We start from the raw sequence: 21414 nt of genomic DNA, 5'->3' as shown, positions 1-21414 counted from the left end.
GAGACATTCTGACTGCACCATAGGGTATAAAGAAAGCATAAGCCTAAAAGGAAGGCCGTCCTGCATCACCTTATTAATACAGCCTGACCACCAAAGGGTTTCCTGATAAGCATTCTACTGTGCGGTCTATAAGAAGGGATGAGAACAAGAATACAAACAAAAACCCATACCCTGTCTAGTCACCCCCACACTCCTTCCCAGCTGTTGCCAAGTTACAATCTAGTTTTAATCTGTAATTTGCCTATTCTGAACATTTCATATATACAGAATCATGGAATACATGATCTCATATCTGTCTTCTTTCACTCAGGAGAATGCTTTCAAGGTTCATCTATGTTGTAGCATGTAGCAGTCCCTCATTCCATTGTGTGGATATACAAATTGTATTTATCCACTCATCACTTGGATAGACCCATAGCAGATACACAGCTTACAAATACTTTGTCCCATTCTATGGGCTGTCTTAACTTTCTTGATCATGTCATGTTAAGCACAGACATTTAAAATGTTGATGAAGTTCAGTGTGTCTGAAACCACATGTAGATTTATGTAAGCGCTACACAGCCAAGATACAGTCAGAACTACACCATCGCCAGAAAGATCCCTGTGCTGGCCCCATACTCACACCCCTTCTAAAAAGGCTGTTCTAAGCCAGGACTTTGAAGCAGGTCTGCCATAGCCCTCAGAACAAGCAGATCTGATTTTTTTTTTAATGGGAACAACAGGTAGGGCGCCCTGTTAGTCCTGGATCCTAAAAGGACTCATCTCAGGCTTTCAATCTCTGATTTTCCCCTTCCTGGAAATTTATATTCCCACTCACCCCCTTTTTACAAATTTGGGTCTGTTCCGATTTCACTGCATAGGCCTTGACTGAACCAAACTGAGCCTGCCCAATGCCCTATTTTAAACCAATAATTGTGAGAGGGCTTGAAAAGTTCTTGGGAAAATTCCATTATCTTTTAATTCCATTTTTCCATAAGCTTTTTGAAGCCCCTTGTTAACCTTTGCTGACCTAACAGTTATTTATTGTCTGTGTGTCATTTTTGATGTTGTGAATTTTTGTTTAATAGGCAGAAACAAGCCAAGGAGCCCTGGGTACACTTGCAAATGTAGTGACTTCCCTTGCCAACCTGAGTGAATCCCTCAACAATGGTGACGCATCGGAGATCCAGCCAGAGGACCAGTCTGCAAGTGAGATCACCCGGTATGAGCCTGAGGATGGGGTTCCCCTCCTGACATCACACACACTTAGTGTGTTGTGATTGTGTACCCCCACCCTGTGTTTAATCAAGGGTTCACAATGACCTTGCACATCTATATTCCTTGCCATTTTATTGAGAAATGTGGACCCTCTTACATTATGTAGCATAAAGCAATCAAAGATTTTTTTTATTCCAGACAATAGAAAAGAAAATTGGGTAACTCAATGGAAGCAAGCAAGAATTCAGTGGCTAGATGTTATTTGTATTCATCACTGTATATTGCACCTGAATGTTAATAATTCCTCTCCTTTTCACTTCTGTTTTATCTTATTTTTCTTATTCATATTTTTTCCAAATAGTGAGTTTAGACCTTAAAACCACCAGGGCAGATAGACATAGCTGGTAGAGAGCATGAGCTGGTCCCAGACGTCTGTAACTGGCTGCTGAGGATGTTTCTTCTCTGCAGCTTGGCTCTTGTGTTTTGCTCCTTTCAGGAGGGACCAGTCAATCCTGCCCATTGTGCCAGTCGTCAGGTGAGGAGCTGGGGCCACACGAACGCTCTGCCCGCATGTTCATGTGTGGTCAGACAGCAAGATGAAAATCTAGGTCCTATGGAAAGAGGATGGGATTTGAGTAGAATTCTGGTTACACCGCTTAACTAGTCGGGTGGTCTTGGACACGTTATGTAATGTCTCTAAGCCTCAGTTTTCACCTCTGTAAAATGTAGAGAATTCCTTCTTTGGAGGGGATTAAACAAAATAGAAATTTTGTGTGAAAATCAATAGTATATTTAGGTCAGTGCCTGAGATAATATATAGCCACTCAGTATAAATACATGCTTTCATTGTTACCTCAGCAGGTAAAATTTAATTGTTTCCCCATTTCATTATTTTTCTAAATTTTATCTCAGCTAGAGCTCTGTCTTGTGGTTCCCACCCCCCAATACCCACACCCACCCACCCCAAAAATCTGTGGATTCACAGCACTTAATGCTTAATTTTCACCTACAGGGCATTTGATACCTTAGCTAAAGCACTTAATACCACAGACAGCTCCTCTCCCCCAAGCATGTCAGATGGAATAGATACCAGTGGAGGAGGGAGCATCCATGTCATCAGCAGAGACCAGTCAACACCCATCATTGAAGTCGAGGGCCCTCTCCTTTCAGACACACACGTCACATTCAAGGTGAGTTCTGTTGCCACGGGGTCTGTATCAAAGTTTAACACTCAAACTTTGGAGTGAGTTCATCCTGGCTTCACACAGGACTTTGTGCCCCAGAACAGTTTTCTGTTAGGGAACATGTGCATTCTTCCTTTGCTCACAGTGCCACATGGTTCTGGAGGTGACCCTGAAGCCAGTGACCCTCATTCCAAGATGGTCTAGACCTTTTTCTCCAGTCCTCCCCCAGCCAGGCACGGGCCACTTCATCTGCTCTCTGTTGACAAGAAGCCCTGTCTAAAATCCCTGAACCGGCTGCTCTCCTGCTCGCTGCGGGCCCCAACCGCTTTCCCCTCTGGTCTAGAGCCACAGAAAACAAGTCGTAGATGTTCTGCAAGCGTGCTCTTAGGACCTCCGTAGGAGTCTTCATTCTTTATCACTGGCCTCGTTTTTCTGCAGGGCCTTCCTGTGACCCTACAGCTCACTCACTCTCCAGGCCTCCAGACTGAGTCTTCTTTGTCCTCAGTTTTTCTTGGGGTGGGACCTGGCCAGTTGTTTCAGGGCTGTTGAGTGCCTACCCAAAAGGTGTCTGGGATGTAAATCCTCAGTGAGATTTCTGCTTCAGGTAAAGCACCTTCTAAATCAAAGAGGCCTCTGCAGTCCAAGCTAGGTTTTGTAGTGCTGGAATTTCACCCCAATGCTAGTCCGTGAGGTTAACTCCCCTATTTTCTTGATTCAATTTAGACTTTAATCTTTGGCTTGAATGGAATTGCCTTAGAGCAGATAACACCTTAGTTGTGGCAAGAATTGAGGGGTATGTTTATCTGAGACAGAGCGAGTGTGACTGCTATTGTTAATAAGGCACATCAAAGATGCATGTTGACAAAGGGAGGCATCCACCTGTCCCTCCTTTACCTCCTGTGCTGTGTGTCTCCTCTTCCACAGCTAACCATGCCCAGCCCGATGCCAGAGTACCTCAATGTGCACTACATCTGCGAGTCTGCGTCTCGCCTGCTCTTCCTCTCAATGCACTGGGCTAGGTCAATCCCAGCCTTTCAGGCACTTGGGTAAGTAGTCTTTCTCTGTGTGTATCCTAGAAATGATCTGGAAGACCACCAAGAGTCCTTCCAGTTTAACTCTTTTGTGGCCAAGGTCAGGTAACCCTGAGTTTCTTCCTAAAGAAACTGATGGCAGATGGCCATGGTTGCCAGTTCTGTATTGTTATTCAAACATTGAGCCTCCCACGGTGCCCGGAAATAGAGTGAATGGAAGGCAGGGTCATCCCTGGCCTTGTGGAGCTTTTAATCCAATGGACTATGCAAAGTTTGATTTGCACACAGCTCTGGGCCTTTGACAGCATAAGGAACTTGACATGTGAAACAGCAGAGTGTATCTGTATCCTCAAACAGAATGCACCAGTGTACATTTTTTCCAGTTGCTCACCTCCATGCCCACCAACACTGCATGAAGCCCCTTAGTACTTTACTGAGCATCACATATGTTGATCTTAATCTACACCTCCCTCCCCCTTGCCTCTGTCCCCACACCAGTCCATTGTGCCAATACCAGCTCTGTCATTGTGCCACAATATGGGTGGGAGATAGGTAGCTACATAAAAAATGAAAATAAATTGAGAGCTAATTCACATTACAAGGTAATGTTCCTAAGGCAGCATGGGGGAAACACCAGAATGGAAGGGCGATTTGTCTTATGGCTTAGATCACTGGTCTTTGGAGCAGACAGACATGTATTTGGGGCCAACTGTGCAATCTTGAGCAAGACACTACCTCTCTGAGCCTCCTGTTGAGGGTCTACAAAGCACAAAGGTCTTAAGTCCTGAATGAGGATGGAGTGGTGGGGGTACTCAGAAGTATACAGTGTGGTGTGTGGAACATGCCCTCTTGTGGTTAAAATGGTCATAGCACTTTCTGATAAAAGGATTGCTGGCAGGATTGGGATCCTTGCTCTCAGGGAGAGCTATGCAAGTAAGTGGGAATGGTAATTAACTGGGAAATGGCCTGTCCCTCCCTTTGGGTGTGGTGTGACTCCAAGGCGTTCTGTTTATGATCCAAAGCACTGGTGAGTAACTAAATCTTTGTCACTGGATTTAAAAATTGTTCTTATTGCCCTAAAAGAACCTTTCCTATTTGAGCAATTTAAAACTTACTCCACAGGGTTTCTCTACCTGTGCCTGGAATGGAATGGAATGGAATGGAGTAGAACACTCTAAGATCAGATAAACCATACTTCAGTATTTAAAGTAGTTTCAATGATAGTCTATATCTCATTCTTCATAAATTAGTGTTCGGGGCTAGTGAGTACTGTAAAATACAAGGTGTGCCTCTGAGGGGTCTGGGCCTGGCACAGTGAGGAGCCCCTGATGTCATTGCCTGTCTGTGGTGGTGGTAGCCAGTGATGCACTTTGGTTCGTCTGGGCGGGGCCATCCTAGAGTCCCTGGGAGGAAATGGCCTTGTTAAATAGCCCATGCTCTTAAAGCCGCTAACATCTTGAGACAGGTGGTAGCATGCTGTATTTTATGGACTTCTGAGAATCAGGAGGTACTGTTTTGTGGTGGGTTGCGCATGTCATTCTGCTTAAAAATCCCAGGGCCAAGCTGGCAGCAGACTCCCTGCTTCAGTCTTCTCTCCAGGGTGTCTGCCATCTCCCTTCAGAATCTGGAGGCAGACGGAGGGTGTTTCCTTCCTTCGGAGCCCGTGTTCAGCTCTTGGTCCTGGGATCCCATAGCCACTTATGGCTGTAGGACCTGGAGCAGAGTCAAGCCATGACTGCCTGGGATTTAGAAGGTCTACAGGAAATTGGTTTAGCCATACCTATTAAAACTCCTCTGTATTTAAGTCTCAAGAACTTCTTAGAGATTGGCTTGGTTATCACATAGATTGTGGTTTTCATAAAAAATGATCATCCTAGGCCTTTAGCTAACACCTACTGAAACCACTTATTTTGGGAATGCTGGAATTTGATGCCTGCATGCTCCCCTCTCCTTGGAAAAGTGACAGCATGCATTCACACACACCTTTTTCTCTCTTCCCAGACAGGACTGCAACACCAGCCTGGTGCGGGCCTGCTGGAATGAGCTCTTTACTCTTGGCCTAGCCCAGTGTGCCCAGGTCATGAGCCTCTCCACCATCCTGGCTGCCATTGTCAACCACCTGCAGAATAGCATTCAAGAAGGTAGGGTTGGGCATGCCGGGGTGACATGTGTCCTGGTTCAGCCTGTGCTGTGGGGCAGAGCCTCGCCCTGACAAACACAAATTAGCTGACCTTGGTGTCCCACAGCATTCACAGGCCCGGGAGTTTGCCTGGGAAGCTGTGGGACCATTGTCCTCTTTTCACACAGTGAATAGTTGTGGGGAGGAAGGTGAGGGGACAACCAAAACAAGAGATTGAAAAAGCTTGTTTATTTCAATACATGGGCATACAGATGTGTTAATCTGGGTAGACTAGAGAAACAAGTTCATAGAGACTTATATGTATAAGAGCTTTTTATACAAGAACAATTTCAAGTCTATCAGTCCAGTATTACCCCATGTGTCCAATACCAATCTATAAAGCCCTCTTCAGACTCATGAAACACATGCAATGACGCCGAATGCAGGAAGATCACAGGCCAGTGGGTGGAAAGTCTTGTGGATCCAGTAGCAGTGGAATCATCTCAGTGCTGGCAGGGATCTCCACGTCACTCCTTCAGCTCCAGGGTTCTAGCTTAGCTCCATGTGTCTTCTCCACAAGAATGTCTCACAGGGAATGGGTCCCGCCTCCAGCGAGCTATTTATTTCCGTAGTGCCTCCAAATGAGATGTCATCAAGCTGTGACCTGATTGACAGGCTAAACTCCACCCCTTCACTCTTAAGTCTCAAATTGACAACAGATTATGTAACTACCACAGATGTTTTCAGAATAACCATGTCTTCCTTTATACATGTATAATGACCTCATTTTCACAACCCTGTAAAGTAGTGATTATCTCAGTTTTACATGTGAGGAAACTGAGGCCCTCATAAGGTTCCTGACTTGCCCCAAATCATACAATAAGTGGAAGAGCTAGGTCACATCTCGGGGTCATGCAGACTGCTCAGGCCATGGTGCATGTAGCTCATCCCCGCCTGTTCCATCACATAACATACTACAGACCAAGGTCCATAGTGAGCAGCTCAAGGGGTGAGACTAACACATACAGTCTGGGTAAGAAAAACTGACCTGCATTTTTTTGGGGGAAGATGAGTTACCTCGCCATGTTTATTTTTCTACTTACTCCCTCGGAATATTTATTCAAGGATGATTTTTAAGATAACTCTTAACCACATAGTGAATTTAAGTAAAATTTATTCACAATGAGCATAAGTTTTTGTCTTTTTCTTTTAACTAAGTGATACCAGTGCTTTTGGAAAAGTACTGCTATGAGAATTAAATGAGATTATCTATAAAATTGACAATTAATAATTGGCAACACATAATGTTCAGGTCAGTAAATATCACATGCCTGTAGAGATTTAGAAAATCTAACCATGGAGCTTCCTTAACATTTGGGTCCTAAGCAAAGACTAGAGGGAACTACCAATTTGTACTATAGGCTAATACGTACCCTTGCCTGGACAAGGGTCAGTGGAAGCTCACTAGCCTAGGTGGGTTTATTACTGTGGCAGAATTTATAGTGGAAATAGGGGTGCCTATTTACATTATGTGAAAAGAATTGGATTAGTTTCTGCACATCAAAAAGGCACCAATGACTTTAATGACAATTTGAGGCATCACTTCACTTTTAACTAGAAAATTAGGCTCTGGATTATCTGGAGCAGGGTCGGCAAACTGCAGCTCATGAGCCATATGCAGCTTTTTCAGTACACGCATGTGGCTCTCAAGTAACACTGAATATTTTTAAAGGTTATGATCAGATAATGTGGTTTCATTTGTTTGTAAAATATATTTATGGCTCTTGAATAATTTTTAAATTGTTGTGAGGGATAAGATTGGCTCTTCCATCTCAAAAAAGTTTTCCGACCCCTGATCTGGAGATAACTGCTGTTGTGTTTTGTTTTGCTTTGTTATACAATAAAATTTTTCTCCCATTTCTTTCGATCAGTGGCCTCTTGAAGAATCTGGTTTTGTTGTTTGTATCAGCATGTCTCTGATGGTCTGTAATGTTGATTTCTAGATAAACTTTCTGGTGACCGGATAAAGCAAGTCATGGAGCACATCTGGAAGCTGCAAGAGTTCTGTAACAGTATGGCAAAGCTGGATATAGACGGCTATGAGTATGCATACCTTAAAGCTATAGTTCTCTTTAGCCCTGGTAAGATATACGGTGGTGACCTTGTCAGTTTTCCAACTGTGTCTACTGCTATTTCGGCACATGAATGTGGCAAGCTTTCAGAGGTGTAGAGAGAGCCAAATTTAATGTGAATGATTGCTCTCGTAATTGATGTACTTTGCCAGCAAACATAAGCTCTTCCTATAAAACTTAAAAAAAAGCAAAAAGTTGTAATGCCTGGAAACTTCACATACTTCATAGACTTAATTTGTGTTCTTATTAGACCATTGTCCAAATACAATTATGGCATACAGAACAAAGCATACCATCCATCATCTTTTTAGCTTACATGAGGTTAAAGCAAAAGTGCTACAAAATCATAAAAACCTTTATTGAAGGGTAAAACTTTTATATCAAAGGGTAAAGCTTCTGTTCCTCAACATAGCCACCATCGAGGTTTATACACGTCTGAAGGCCACATTCCCATTTCTCTAACCATTCCCAGAATTCTGTGTGCTTTGATTTACACCACCTCAAAAGATCAATTTTGGCATCCTTGAGTGACTCAAAATGTGTTCTTTTGAAATGCTTTTGAAATTCAGTTTGGGGAACAAAAGGTAGTCAGAAAGGATAGAATCAGGATTGTGGGGTATGTGGGGTAGTTTCCCAAGGAAATTCTCATAAAACAGCTGTTGCTACCCTGGAAAAATGAGCCAGATATATTGGTATGATGAGAAATTTTTCTTCAGTGCAGCCTTCCTGGCCTTTCCCCCAAAGGTGCAGTTTTTAACTTTCTTAATAGTTCTTCATAAAAGCCTTAATGGTCATCCTTTGTCCTTTTAGAACATCTCTCAAGATTATATACTTTGGAGTCCAAAAACCATCACCATAACCTTCTGAGCTATTGTCTCTGCTTGAATTTTACTGGCCCAATAGATCTCCTCAGAAGCCACTGTTTTGGTTGGATTTTGCTCTCTGAATGATTGGTAAATCCAAAAATCTCATCCCCAATTACTTTTTGTATAAAACCATCTTCATTAGCTTAGAACTTGCTTAGAAAACTGGTAGAAAGAGCAGCTCTCTGAGCTAGATGATCTCCGTGCAACGTTTCTGGCCCCTATCCAGCTGAATGCTCACTGAGGCCAAGAGGAAACCTCTGGCGGATCCATGGTCTTGCATCAGTTCTGACTTCATTCCATGTTTATGTTTTGTTTCTTTCACTGAGGTCAACTCCCTCTCTTGGCTTATCTTTGAAGTCTTCCCGACCTTCCTTAAAACTTAGGCTTTTACTATAAATTGGTTTTTTGTGAGGCAGCATTCCTGTTAACTTGCTGCAAAGCTTCAATGATTTGAAAAGGTGTCCACTTGCATTTTGTGAAAATTTTGATATTGTCTCTGACTTCAAAGTCATTTTTCCCCATGGCAAAAAGGTATCCCAGCGCCCTTCCCACCCACCCCCAACAACAAGACTGAGACAAGTGTATGACCGAGAGAGCTTGTCCGCAGCTTATCATAGACACATATTTAAACTCATTTTGTTTGAAATAAACCCATGCATGGAATTCTAGTAGCAGTGCTTTTTAACTTACCCTCATGATTAAATACCTGGTAAGAAATTTTCATTTGTTAGTTTAAAAATCATGTACTGGTAGGAGTCCAAATGTTCAGAACCAGCCAGGTGGGCCTGCTAGGACAGTAACATCCAAACTGAGTCAGCATGCAAGAGTTTAATATGTTGTATTTGAAATGTTTGCCAGAAATTTGACCAAAATAAGTACTAAAAACTCTACGGTGAGGTTTTCCAAATATAAATGGGAATTCGGGGGCATTTTCTCTTTTCAGATCATCCAGGTTTGACCAGCACAAGCCAGATTGAAAAATTCCAAGAAAAGGCCCAGATGGAGTTGCAGGACTATGTCCAGAAAACCTACTCAGAAGATACCTACAGGTGAGACAAACGGCACACCATCGACGTGGGCAGCAAGGAGTGTGACTGGATACAGAAATGATGTTGTCAGTCATCCCCTTCCTGCTAGCCTGTAGAGGTTCCATTTGAGCACTCGTGGACTCCAGTTGTACAGCTCGTGGTAGAATGTGAATGCAATGTCGGGCGGAAAGGGGTCCCAAACAACAAGCCCAGTCCTAGCAGTTTGGCTCTGGACAAGCTTTCAGACTTCTTCTCTTTGCTCTGAGGAGGGAAGTCAGTGCTCCGTTTGTTCTACTCAAACTAACACTGTGCCCGAGGCTTAACCTTCTCAGGGAGACGCCCTTGTTCCAACTTTTAAAGATCTGCCCCTCTGTCCACTCAAGGCGGTGCTGAAGTACTTTACAGAGACAGAACCTGTAAAGAATTGGTGAGTTGTATAAGATAATCATTTATTCTCATACACTGATGGAAAAAAGTCTCCCTTTTCAAAGGAAAGTTAATTAACAGTAATTGATAGACAGCAAAAAAGGTAGCCTTTCTTAGGCAAATTTGAACAAGAAGACAGTCCTGGAAATGGGCAAAATGCACTGACAGGAATGGATAAGCTGGAGGCTACATAGCTTTCTGGGGCTCTGTTAAGAAAATTATGTGATATTTCCCTGTTCTTTTCCCCACAAAATAAATATCTGAGCATAATTTTTTAGCAAAACTGTTCGTCCAGGAAGCTGTATGGCCCCATCTACCCCCAGACTTCATTTCCCCTGCACACAGACTTCAGTCTCCAGGTTATCTGTGAAGCAGAAATACCCTAGGCAAGTGGTTCTCAACCTTCCTCATACCACCACCCTTTCATATAGTTCCTCATGTTGTGGGAACCCCCCAACTATGACATTATTTTCATTGCTACTTCATAACTGTCATTTTGCTACTGTTAAGAATTGGGCGACCCCTGTGAAACAGTCATTTGCGCCCCATCCCGCCCCTTCCCCCAAAGGGGTCGTGACTCACAGGCTGAGAACCGCTGCCCTAGGCCCAGGTATGGACATTTTCTATGGGGTTATTGGGGGCCACTGGCAAAGAGCTTGCTTTACTCAGACACATGCCTGTGTGTATGTGTCAGTCTGGGTAGACTAGAGAAACAAATTCATAGACACTCACGTATATAGGAAAGAGCTTTATATAAAGAGTAAATTGTACATTAAGAAAACCCCAGTCCAGATCAAGTCCATAAGTCCAGTATTAGCCCATGTGCCCAATACTCGTCCTTAAATTCTTCTTTAGACTCACGCAGCCATACAATAATGCCGAATGCAGGAAGATCACAGGCCAGTAGGTAGAAAGTCTTGTGTATCCAGTGACAGTAGAAGCATATCTGTGCTGGCAGGGGTCTCCTCGTGGCTCCTCCAGCTCCCAGGGTTCTGGCTGCATCAGTGTAGCTCCTTCAGGCTCAAAGTCAGTAATGACTCACAGGGAGTGAGCCTGTGTCCTGCCTCCAGCAAGCTATTTATATCCTTCCAGCTTCCGAATGAGGTCATCAAGCTGCGACCGATCGACAGGCTAAACTCCACCCCTTCACTCTTAGTCTCAAATTGGCAACAGATTATGTAACTACCATACCATGGCACAAATAGAGTTTTTGCAAAGGAAGGACCCATTTTCTACTGGACTTCCTTAAAACCTAATCATTAATCTGCATTAATTTCAACCTCAATATATATAGAACGGGACAAAAGGTTTTGTCATTAAAACAGTGTTGTGTGATCTGCCCACACTGAGAATCCTGAATGTAGGCAAGGTGTCCCCTCAGGTGGCCATGGACCTAATCCCACCATTTCTAGAAATGACTCTCTCGGGGGACTCCTGGCAGAGCCATTGCACCCTCTAGGTAGGTCATTTCACATTAGGAACCTCATGGGCCTTTAGAAATGCAGTGTAATGTTTTTGGGAAAATGAGCCATCCTAGTGTAGTTGGGGACCTAGTTATGTGAATCAGGTGATTTGGGCCAAAAATGAGAATGAGGCTTTTTTATAGGACTCTGAAACTCACTTAGGCAATTACCAAAGAAAAGACCATAGAACATTTCAATATCTGGTTTCATGTTAATTTTTTAATCTCTTTGACCTCTGTATCTTTTCTTATATTGCTAGTTCATCCACTATAGAAAAAGGAAAATAAAACATTTTGGAAAGAGGGGGGAAACTTTTAATTCAGTGGAAATGCCACTAAACAGAGATAATACTATTAACATTTTATGTACTTATTTCATATATATGTATATAATCATAGGCTACAAAAGGTTTTGTCATTAAAACAAGCCAAACCTTTTTGTTTCCATTTAATATACAATGAGCATAAATATTCCTCCTCTTCTTCATCGATGGCTAAGGAGATGCCATTGTTTCTTCAACATTTCCCAGCTGACCCAGCATAGAACTCTGATAGCTGCTTCTACCCTTCTCCCATTGTCTCCTGGGACAATTCTGGAAGTGGGGCAGCTGTACCACATGGAGTGTCTGTTTCAAATACACTGGGCCTAGAGATACACTCTCCCACCCATGATTTGTACAAAATGAAAACCAACTTAATTGCTCTGGTTTTTTTTGTTTTTAAATAATGAACTGAAAATTGTGGCATATCAAAAAAATATTTTTAATAGGATAAAACCACTCCATTACCCAGAGGTCAACCATTAGCATTCTAATGAACAGGCCTCTACAAATTTGCTACCTATACACAGGTCCACAAACACACACAGATGAGATTGTGCTGTACTTGTGGCTTCACATCCTAATCCTTAACATTTTTACTTCACAACATACTGTAGATGTTTTCCCATGCCAACAAACATACATATTATCCTGTTTTCAGTCCATCTGTAGCTTTCTATTATATGGAAACTATACTTTAATCTCTCCCTTATAAATTGACCTCTGGGTCTGTTCACTGATTTGTTAGTTGCAGTAGTTTTTATAAACAACAGTGAAGGGTGGAACATATTTGTATATACACTTGTTTGGTTTTCCTTTTCATGATAAATTCCTGCAAGAGGAACTGCTGAAATCAGAAAAGCAGGGGAGTGTGTGTGTGGTTGGTTTCATTTGGAAGAGTCAAAATAGGGTCTTGGGAAGTCGTCCAGGCCCAACTCTAAGGGTGGTCCCAAGCTCCCTTTCTCTCATGCCCCTTCCTCTTACAGATTGGCCCGGATACTTGTCCGACTACCGGCACTTAGGCTAATGAGCTCCAACATAACTGAAGAACTCTTTTTTACTGGCCTCATTGGCAATGTTTCAATAGACAGCATAATCCCATACATCCTTAAGATGGAGACAGCAGAGTACAACGGCCAGATCACTGGAGCCAGTCTATAGTGCACATCACACGCCTGCCGAGCTCATGGCAGAAGACCACCTCCAGAATCATCCAGACACGAGGAAATTAAAGTAATGGTATTTTGGTATGTGAACATATTTCCAGTATGCTAGCCATTTCTTACCTGGTTTCTTACCTGTTAATTCCTGAAAATAGCCACTAGAAGACTAGTAGGATCCTTTCCTGCCATAAGAAATGTTTTAATGCCTTTTGATGAAGTAACAGATTTTGGAACAATCTTTTAACTCAATTTGTATTTAGAAATTATCAAAGGGCGAAAAAAAAGTTTTATAATGTCAGAGACTAGTATTAAAACTAAAAAAAAAAAAGAACAGTATGTGTATATATGTTAAAATAACCTTGGAATTAATAGCTACTAATTACCAGGGTAATAATATTAGCACTTTCTAAGCACTTCTTGTCAATGCTTAAATGTTAACAACATTTTGCCTGTGGACAGGGCAAGTGAAAACTGTATGTCTTTTTGCTGAAATGCTAATGGTTTCTGTGAAAACTCACTAGGGTACAGGAGACAATCGTTTGTGTATGAGAGGGCATCAGTCCTAATTTTATGCACATGGTGGTGAGCTAACCCCCTCCGAAGGACTCATACATGGCCTACTGGCAAGCATGCAGTGAAAAGATGGTAGCCGGGTTGGTGGCGACTCAAACCAGAAGCTTCCAGCCTAGAGTTGCTGCCCGTCAGGTGTCCTGGTGTGTGAAAGGTTCCAGCCTAGAGTTGATGCCCGTCAGGTGTCCTGGTGTGTGAAAGGTGTCTGCAGACTCCTCAAGAACCTTTAGTTCTCCTCTGATAATGATTCTCAAAATCAGATCGCAACCAAGTCAGAGATGAACTGCCAGACAAGACATACAATCTCACAGCCGTTGAAACCAGCCCCAAATGCCTCTGCCAGAGTATGGGGGTACACGGATGGAGCCTTCTGACCAACAAAAGCTCCAGGTGGGCATTTGGAACCCTTGCTTTCCTTGAGCTGGCTTGGGGTGGGGCTACATGCTGTTCACGTGGAGGAAACGGGGCCTCTCCGGAGTGTGGGTTCCTTCCTTCATGGTTTCTGTTCCAAACACTGTGTTCTGCAGCTCAGTCAGAGCAGGCTGGCAATGCTGTGCGGGACTGCCTAACAGCAGTGACCAGGGCCTGAAAGGGCTGATGGGAAGGTCTCAGGACAGTTTCTGTCGATTGACTTTAAACATCAATGTCATAAAACGTCTCGAAACTCGGTGTCTGTTGCTTTTTAATGGTCTCAGTACACCACATACTTTGGTTCCCCAGGGTATAGGCCAGCAAATCAACTGGAGTGTTTTAAAGGTAGGCAGGCTACCTGCTTTTTCAAACCCAGCTCTCACCTCCCAGGTGGTTTTCTTTTACTTGTAGCCAACCACTGAGCTTGCAGCAAGAGCAGGATGTAGGTACAGCATGGGTATGAGTAAGCAGCAGTATTTCCAGTTGGGAGAAACCGGCAAGTGCAAGACTGGGGTAGGTGCTTTGTTTTCTTCTTGTATAACCCAGATTAAGAAAAATGATCTAATGGAAGTTAAATTTTAGCCTCTTGGACCCTTTGATCTGAAGACGTTCAACAAGATCCCAGTATATCACCACCGCCACCCCACCCCAGGGGTACAAGATCTGGTTTGGCTTCATGAGCCCCAGAGGTGTTGGGCCAAATGGCCAAGCACTGTGGCCCCATGTTCAGAAACTGAAGGCTTCCATGGACATAAGCCAAAAAAGAATGCTTCACCCTAACACAGCTGTTAGCAGCGCTTTGTGAGCATCGTCATTAATGGGAAGTCAGTGGGTCGGGACTTTCAGCTTTTATTTCTCTCATTTGTAGTTCATGCCATGGAAGCAAATTTTGGAGGAGAATGGCCATTATAAAACAGTGAAAGTTTAAATTTTTAGTTTTCTGGCTGTCAATTTTAGTATCAAAATTAAAACTAAAAAACTGGCCAAGACAGTGGAGTTACAGTGGATCTATCTGGACTGCTCGGGAAGAATTTTAGTAGAGGGCATTTGAAAGCACATCTGTGCATATTACACAAAAGTTAACTTTTTGTTCTTTGGCTTCTATTAGTGCAGGTGTGTCTGTTGATCGTATAGCAATTCCCTGGGAATACATATTGTGTCAGATTATTTAGATCTGAATTCTCGGTGTTAATGACAAGGATCACACAAGCCAGCCAGGGGACACTGAGGTCTAATACTCACTCGCCTAACACCTGGGAGCAGCTGAGCAAAGACCTCGGCTAGGGTCCTCAAGGTGTCATTGTGTACATTTATTGGGACTAGAAGTAAAAACTGACAGGTAGATGTTGAGCACAGGAACAAGAAAGTACTGAGCTTAGGCAAGCTAGCCTTGGAGACAAATGGGATATAGCCTGGGAAGCTGCTGCTTAGAATCTTGTGCTGGCCTGTTAAGCTTTGTGAGTGATGGCTGCTGACTCCAGTGAGCTATTTTGGATTTTGCACACTCCCCAAGTTAATTACCCAGGTCTTAACCTTACTGTTGAGGTATCCTTTTCTCTAAGGATCACATCACACCACCAGAACTCTGCCTAACGTTATTTCAAGCCTTTGACTTCCAGACACCTGTCTCTTGTGTTGGGTGTTTAGTGTTGATGTTAGGGAGAGGAGATCTAAGTAAACTCCCTAAACCTAGGATTATTTAAAGGGATCCTAACCAACTATTTGGTCCCTGACTTTCACAAGGCTTTAGGCCTTGTTAGTTTGTGAAAGTAGCTTTAGTGAAATAAGGCAAACCATCTGCTGGTGAATCTGAAGATGAACCAGGGCTGGAACTCTATAACAGGTCTCCACATACCTACAGGAGGTGGGGGGACACACACGGTTAAGTGGGCCCTTTTCAGAAGTATCTCAGATAATGTTGGATTAAGACAGTTTTGTTTGGAAATTTGTGGAGGTCATGGCATATAAGCATTAACTAAGACATGAAGAGACTTAGGTGACCAAGTAAATTACTCTGCTCAAGCAGTGATTTTTCAAGTTATTCCTGGAAAGTCCTAATTTGAAATGTGTGCCTGTGTGTTATGTTACATTATTTATTGTCTAATCTCTGCCATAAAACTGTGGTTTGGGGTTCTGTTGTCTTACCTTCAGGTGTAGTCACTTGTTATAACGGCCCTCAAAGGGGAATTTTTTTAGTTTGTCGGTGTCAGTATTAAATGTGAACTTTGGTCTGAGACAGGATGCCGGCCACATTGACAACAGTGGGCACTTGATGCCCAACCCTTTGATGCCCCTAATGTAACAGCAGTGTACCCAAGCGCATAGACTTGTACTACACTATCTACATACTTAGTTGTTTGCTTGTATTGGGGGTAACCTATGATAAGGAGCCAAGAATTTTAAGGGCTCTTGTTAGTGTTTACTCTGCAGAAAAAAAACTAACCCTTTGGAGAATTGCCACCAGAGCAGCCTTCCTAACAACACCTGGCTCTAGGATCGCTGGGCCAGGCTTCACTTGTATGGATCTAAGGAGACTGGAGTCCAGATATTGTTAGCCGCTCCCAGGACCAGTGGCCAGTGCAGTGGAGAGTAAGTGGGCAGTGCTTGGAGGTCCAGGAATATGGCTCCGCTGGCTGAGCAGATGCCTTGCAGGCTTCCTTTGACCCACATTCCTTCGGTCCACAGCTAGAGGATGAGGCTTCTGCAGTGTCTTACCTTTGAGAGCATCTTTGTCAAGCCAGCCCCAACAGGCAGGGCTGGAGTGGACTTCCTCGTGTGCCTCCTGCCAGTGTGCACTTCTGCGCGGCCAACCCTGGGCCACTCTCCGCGGTGTGCGTGAGCAGGCTTATAGACGGTCTAACTGAATGAATGTACATGTGTTTATAGCTCCTCTGTGTACAGTGTATATAGTGTGCTTATGTGTATATAGATGTATATTATGTATTCAGACATGTAGCCACATATCCGAACTTTTCTTCCTTTTTTATGCCTTGTTTCTCCCCACCACCACCCCACCACCCAAATAGAGTCTGGTGAAGCTCGCGTAAATTGACAAAGATGTTTCAAGGCCCCTTGGCAGGGGGGATTTGCTGGTGAGCTTCTTAAATCAAGTTCCCTCTTGGTAAGCCAGGCTGGGAAGGGCCATTAAACCAATTAAAAGATAAAGACTCACCACTTTGCACAGGACAGAAAAGGTTCTGACAGGGCGACACATCTCTGTGGTCTCTAGGTTCAGGAAGCTGGAAGAGTTCACTCTAATGCCCATAGGCGGTGACTTTAACCTGCTTCCACATGCCTATTTATGGCCTCGCTATTGGGAACTTAGTAGCTACAGCCACCATCGACGTTTTCAGACACTTCGCACATGAATGGTCGAGAGAGTGTAGAGTCCAAGACCCAGAATGGTCCGGTGAGGGTGGGGATGAGGGGGTACTTAACTCTATCCCAGGTGATGGAAATGTCCCACCTCCCAGTGATCAGTCAACAAGAGGTGGGATCATCCTGTGACTCAATGAATATAAATTCCCCACCTGTTTCACACCAGATAATCGTCTTTAAAAGTAAACATGAATGTTGATGGTTCACTTTTATGGCATATAAGCTACAAATCTTTAAAACTGCTTCCCTAAATGTAAGCATGTGAATGAAATCCATTAACTCAACACTTTTCTGTAAATTATGATTTAAATTTTTTCAGTTAAAAAATGCATTTTATATGGATATTTGCCCTTGAAGCTACAGATGCCAAATTTTCCTTATCCAGGTCTGTTCTGATGAATTTTCTCCCTTAATCAGGCCTTAAACTGGGGACACCACCACCACCACCCACTCCCAGGAGGCAGTGCCCAGTCCCCAGGGAGTGCCTGGGAGGCTGGATGAAACCATCCTGTAACACACTGGTTGCTTTTCTTCTTTCAATCTATCTGAGTTTCTGACACACTTCAAGAGCCCATAGTACTCAGTGCCTTTTGTGAGACAGTAGGCCATCGTCGTCTTCAGCATCCCTCATTGTTGATGCACAGAAAGCTTCTGTTATCACTGGCTCCATCTAACAGCATTCTCGACCTTCACTTGTTATTCCCTGTCCTGACAATCACACACTATTGAAGGTGGCTTTCCATTCAAAGTACAGACAGAATCCTTAAATCTCTATGTCAGTCTCTGAAATAACAATGTCACCTGCAATCTAAGAATAAACTGAGGTTAAACGAGAGTGTTGGGGGCAAGAGGGAGGTCTATGAGACTTTTTTTAAGCCCAGCTAGACTTTCAAGTTACAAACCAGTGGCTTTAGCATCTCAAGATTTACACATGACAGAAAAACTACTCAGCAACCTTCACCACTAAATTTACAGACTGTGTTAGAGTTTAATATTTGGGTAGCATTTGGAAGCCGTCGGCTTTCTATTTAAAATGGCTTTTCTTTAGGAAAGCATAATCAGCTATCATTTAATGACCATAGCGTTGACCATAGGTTTGTGACCTCAAATGCTGCTGCCACATACAACTCAAGTGCTGGAATATTTTTCTACCGTCTCTCCGTTTCCAATTATCTTGTAAACCAGTGTTCAACTAGTTTTATAACTAAAAGCTGCACATTTTTCATAGTACAAACTGTAGTTTTTACTTGTAGTTTGGATCTCTTAAAATGTAGCTGTATTATCAGCCCTCTTAAGACATCTGTTAAAGGAAAATTTGGATGTTATAATTTTCTTGGGACCGTTCTGTAACCTCTGCCCTTTACAATATAGAAAATAGTTTATGCCATTACATTTTAATTCCAGGTTTAAAACCTGTTGAAAGCTATAGCTTTCCACAGCTTCTTCCCCCGTTAAATCAGCTTTGTATGTGTGATGGCATTTAAAAAACAAGCATGTTCTTTTTAAACTGAATTTTATATCTAATCAATGTCTTCAGTCTTGAAGAAATTGCATTGTTGTGTTTGTATATGGAGTATTGCAGTGCATGAATTAGCTTTATGCATTTTATTAAATGCTGTTTCAATGTGGCATTACTGTTGTGGCTTAATACTACTACCTAAATGAGGTTTATACTATTAAAAGTGAATTAAAAACTAATGTGTACCTTTGCTCATCATTTCTCTTCTTGATTGTAGTCACAGAAATCGCTGGATACTCTCAAAGACTCATAACTGTCCTGTGATTTTACAAATGAGGGATCCGAGGTCCACAGTCTGAGTCCTGCCTAAGCCCCTGGCAGCTACTGAATAAAGCTGACAAGTCAAAATCACTTTTTTTTTTTAGATAAAATTGTGCAAATTATAAAATCTTAATGGCAGCCTTCCAATTTCCATTTCTATAAATTTAAAAGTCATCTTCCTAAACAACAGAAAAGGGAAAGCAGCATTTTAAAGGGATACCAAATGCCCTCTAAGATTTGTCACCTTGTGAGCAGGCACCCTGGCAGAGCTCACTATCGGACTCCACCTGACAGCCCAAACTCATGGCTCCTGCCCCATCAGGAACCTTGACATGGGGAGGAAGTTCAGGGATATTGAGCTGCTTTGCACCAGTCTGGGCTTCCTTTGGGCCACAAAGGGAAAGACTACTTCCCCTCTCACTAGCTATGGAGAATTATAAATAGTGCTTTCTGAAGAGCTCTTACAGCCAAGCAGGAGCTCAGTCAGCTGGACTAGAGGTCAGGGCTGTAATCATGAGGTTATGAAAAAAACTACAGAAATTCAGAAACTGCAGCCAGCAACTACCAAAGGGATTATGCCGGAAGACAAATTTTTTTCTTCCTACTGAAGTGATGATGGGGGTGGGGGAGAGAGAACTGCAAGGCCGCCTGCCCAGGGGGCACCATCAGTGGGAAGGGCAGCCTCTTCTCAAAGCCAGGAGCTCTCCAGAGTGCCAAGGCAACTTGTTTCCTCTGCTGCTTTGTGTAATTCAGTCGTCAGATCTCTAATCCCAGGTTCGATAGACATGGTTGAGATATATAAATATTATATTAACGTCGAGAGCATGAGAGATTAAAGGGAGTCAAATAATGGAGTCAAACACATCGTATGGTAGCAATGCTCACCTCAGCCCCACTTAGTGGTCCACGTGGGGAGAGGGGGAAGGGAAGGAGGACAAGGAGAAAGGGAGGAGATGGAGCTGAGGAGAGGTCAAGGGGGGAGCAGAGAGAGAGGATGAGAGATCTCTTGCTAACCCAGGCCTATATACCTTTGGAGGCCTGCAAGCCCACTAATTACACAGGTAAAGACATACGTCACAGGAAGGGGTTGCACTATAGGTTATACAGTAATGGAAGGGGGTGGTCTAGGAGCATACATGCAATAGAAAGAGGAGGGGTTGGGGGTATACATAACAAGATGGGCAGATCCTAGATTTAGGATGGCAGCTTAACTTTGACCTGGTCTCAGGGTCTCCATAGGAACCATTATCAGTAGGGTGTAAACCCCACCCACAGGAACCAAATAGATGACTGCAGGCCTGTCCATTGTACCCAGCAGCATGGCGCAGGGCCTACTCCTTGGTGACTGTCTTCAGGGAGAATGTCTGTAAGCATCTGACCTCCCCCCACAGGTACAGTCTTGGCTAAATCTTCACCACTTGGTGGCCCAGCTTGTCTTCCACTCTGGACCACAGATTCCCAAACATCAGATGTACAGCTTCCCTTTCAGGGAAAAAAATAATTAACTCAGCCCCCTCCTAGCAATTAAGACTTTGTGCTATAGCCTATTATCCGTGATAAAGTATAGGTATCTGTCAATTATTAACTGTGGTGATTTTCATGTTGTGATTTGCTGAAAGCTTTGTCACTGGTATTTCAAATACCAGCAGGGTCACTCAAAGTGACTAGGCTAAGAACAGACTACAGTAGAAGGAATAGGCTGTCCAACTTCAGAGCAATCAGCCACTGAAAACCTTGTTAATAGCAGTGGATAGTCAAGCCTGTGGGAGTAAAGCCTTCATTCAGGACCTTCATTAGCTGATGAAGCACAACTAGAGATGAGAACGTACAGCTGCAAAATCCTAACAATACCAACAGGTAAGACCATATGAAACGGAGAAAAGATGGAAGCAAGGATTTCACCTTGCTTAGAAACAATCTATGCTCATGGAAGCCACACTAAAACGATGCATTGGGTAAATCCACTGCACAAGACCTTTGAAGTGTTGAAAAGCAAGGACGTTGCTTTGAGGACTGAAGTGCATCTGTGGCATTTTTCAATCGCCTCATATGCATGTGAAAGTTGGACATTGAATAAGGAAGACTGAAAAATCAATGCATTTGAATTATGGTCCTGGCAAAGAATATTGGAAGGACCATGGACTACCACCACAACAAACTAATCTGTCTTGGAATAAGTACAGCCAGACTGCTCCTTAGAAGCAAAGACAGTGAGAATTCATCTTTCATACTGTGGACATATTGTTGAGACACCAATCCCTGGAAAGGACATTAAGCTTGGTAAAGTAATGGTCATTGGAAAAGTGGAAGGCCCTTGACAAGATTGATTTTGAGGGTGATGTAG

At 43.2% G+C, this 21414-nt stretch overlaps 1 protein-coding gene across 2 annotated transcripts in view; it reads left to right on the top strand.

Moving 5' to 3' along the window:
- The window catches only part of NR2C2 (nuclear receptor subfamily 2 group C member 2), a 56398-nt gene extending 37410 nt beyond the window's left edge, over positions 1-18988 (top strand). The window contains exons 7-14 of one of the 2 annotated variants that reach the window (XM_045289850.1): positions 1071-1204; positions 1697-1735; positions 2213-2390; positions 3309-3430; positions 5417-5556; positions 7538-7675; positions 9476-9581; positions 12755-18988. In XM_045289850.1, the coding sequence (XP_045145785.1) occupies positions 1071-1204; positions 1697-1735; positions 2213-2390; positions 3309-3430; positions 5417-5556; positions 7538-7675; positions 9476-9581; positions 12755-12929 (1032 nt within the window). In that variant the 3' untranslated portion in view covers positions 12930-18988. The remainder of the gene's footprint in view (positions 1-1070; positions 1205-1696; positions 1736-2212; positions 2391-3308; positions 3431-5416; positions 5557-7537; positions 7676-9475; positions 9582-12754) is intronic. The other variant, XM_045289851.1, reaches the window with a different exon arrangement.
- Positions 18989-21414: the final 2426 nt, after the last annotated feature.

The sequence above is a fragment of the Echinops telfairi genome, unplaced genomic scaffold (assembly GCF_000313985.2).
Source record: "Echinops telfairi isolate 266 unplaced genomic scaffold, ASM31398v2 ScPeMD7_31;HRSCAF=116, whole genome shotgun sequence".
NCBI lineage: Eukaryota > Metazoa > Chordata > Mammalia > Afrosoricida > Tenrecidae > Echinops > Echinops telfairi.
Note: the sequence above shows the minus strand (reverse complement) of the source record. Positions and strands in the feature narration are given on the sequence as shown.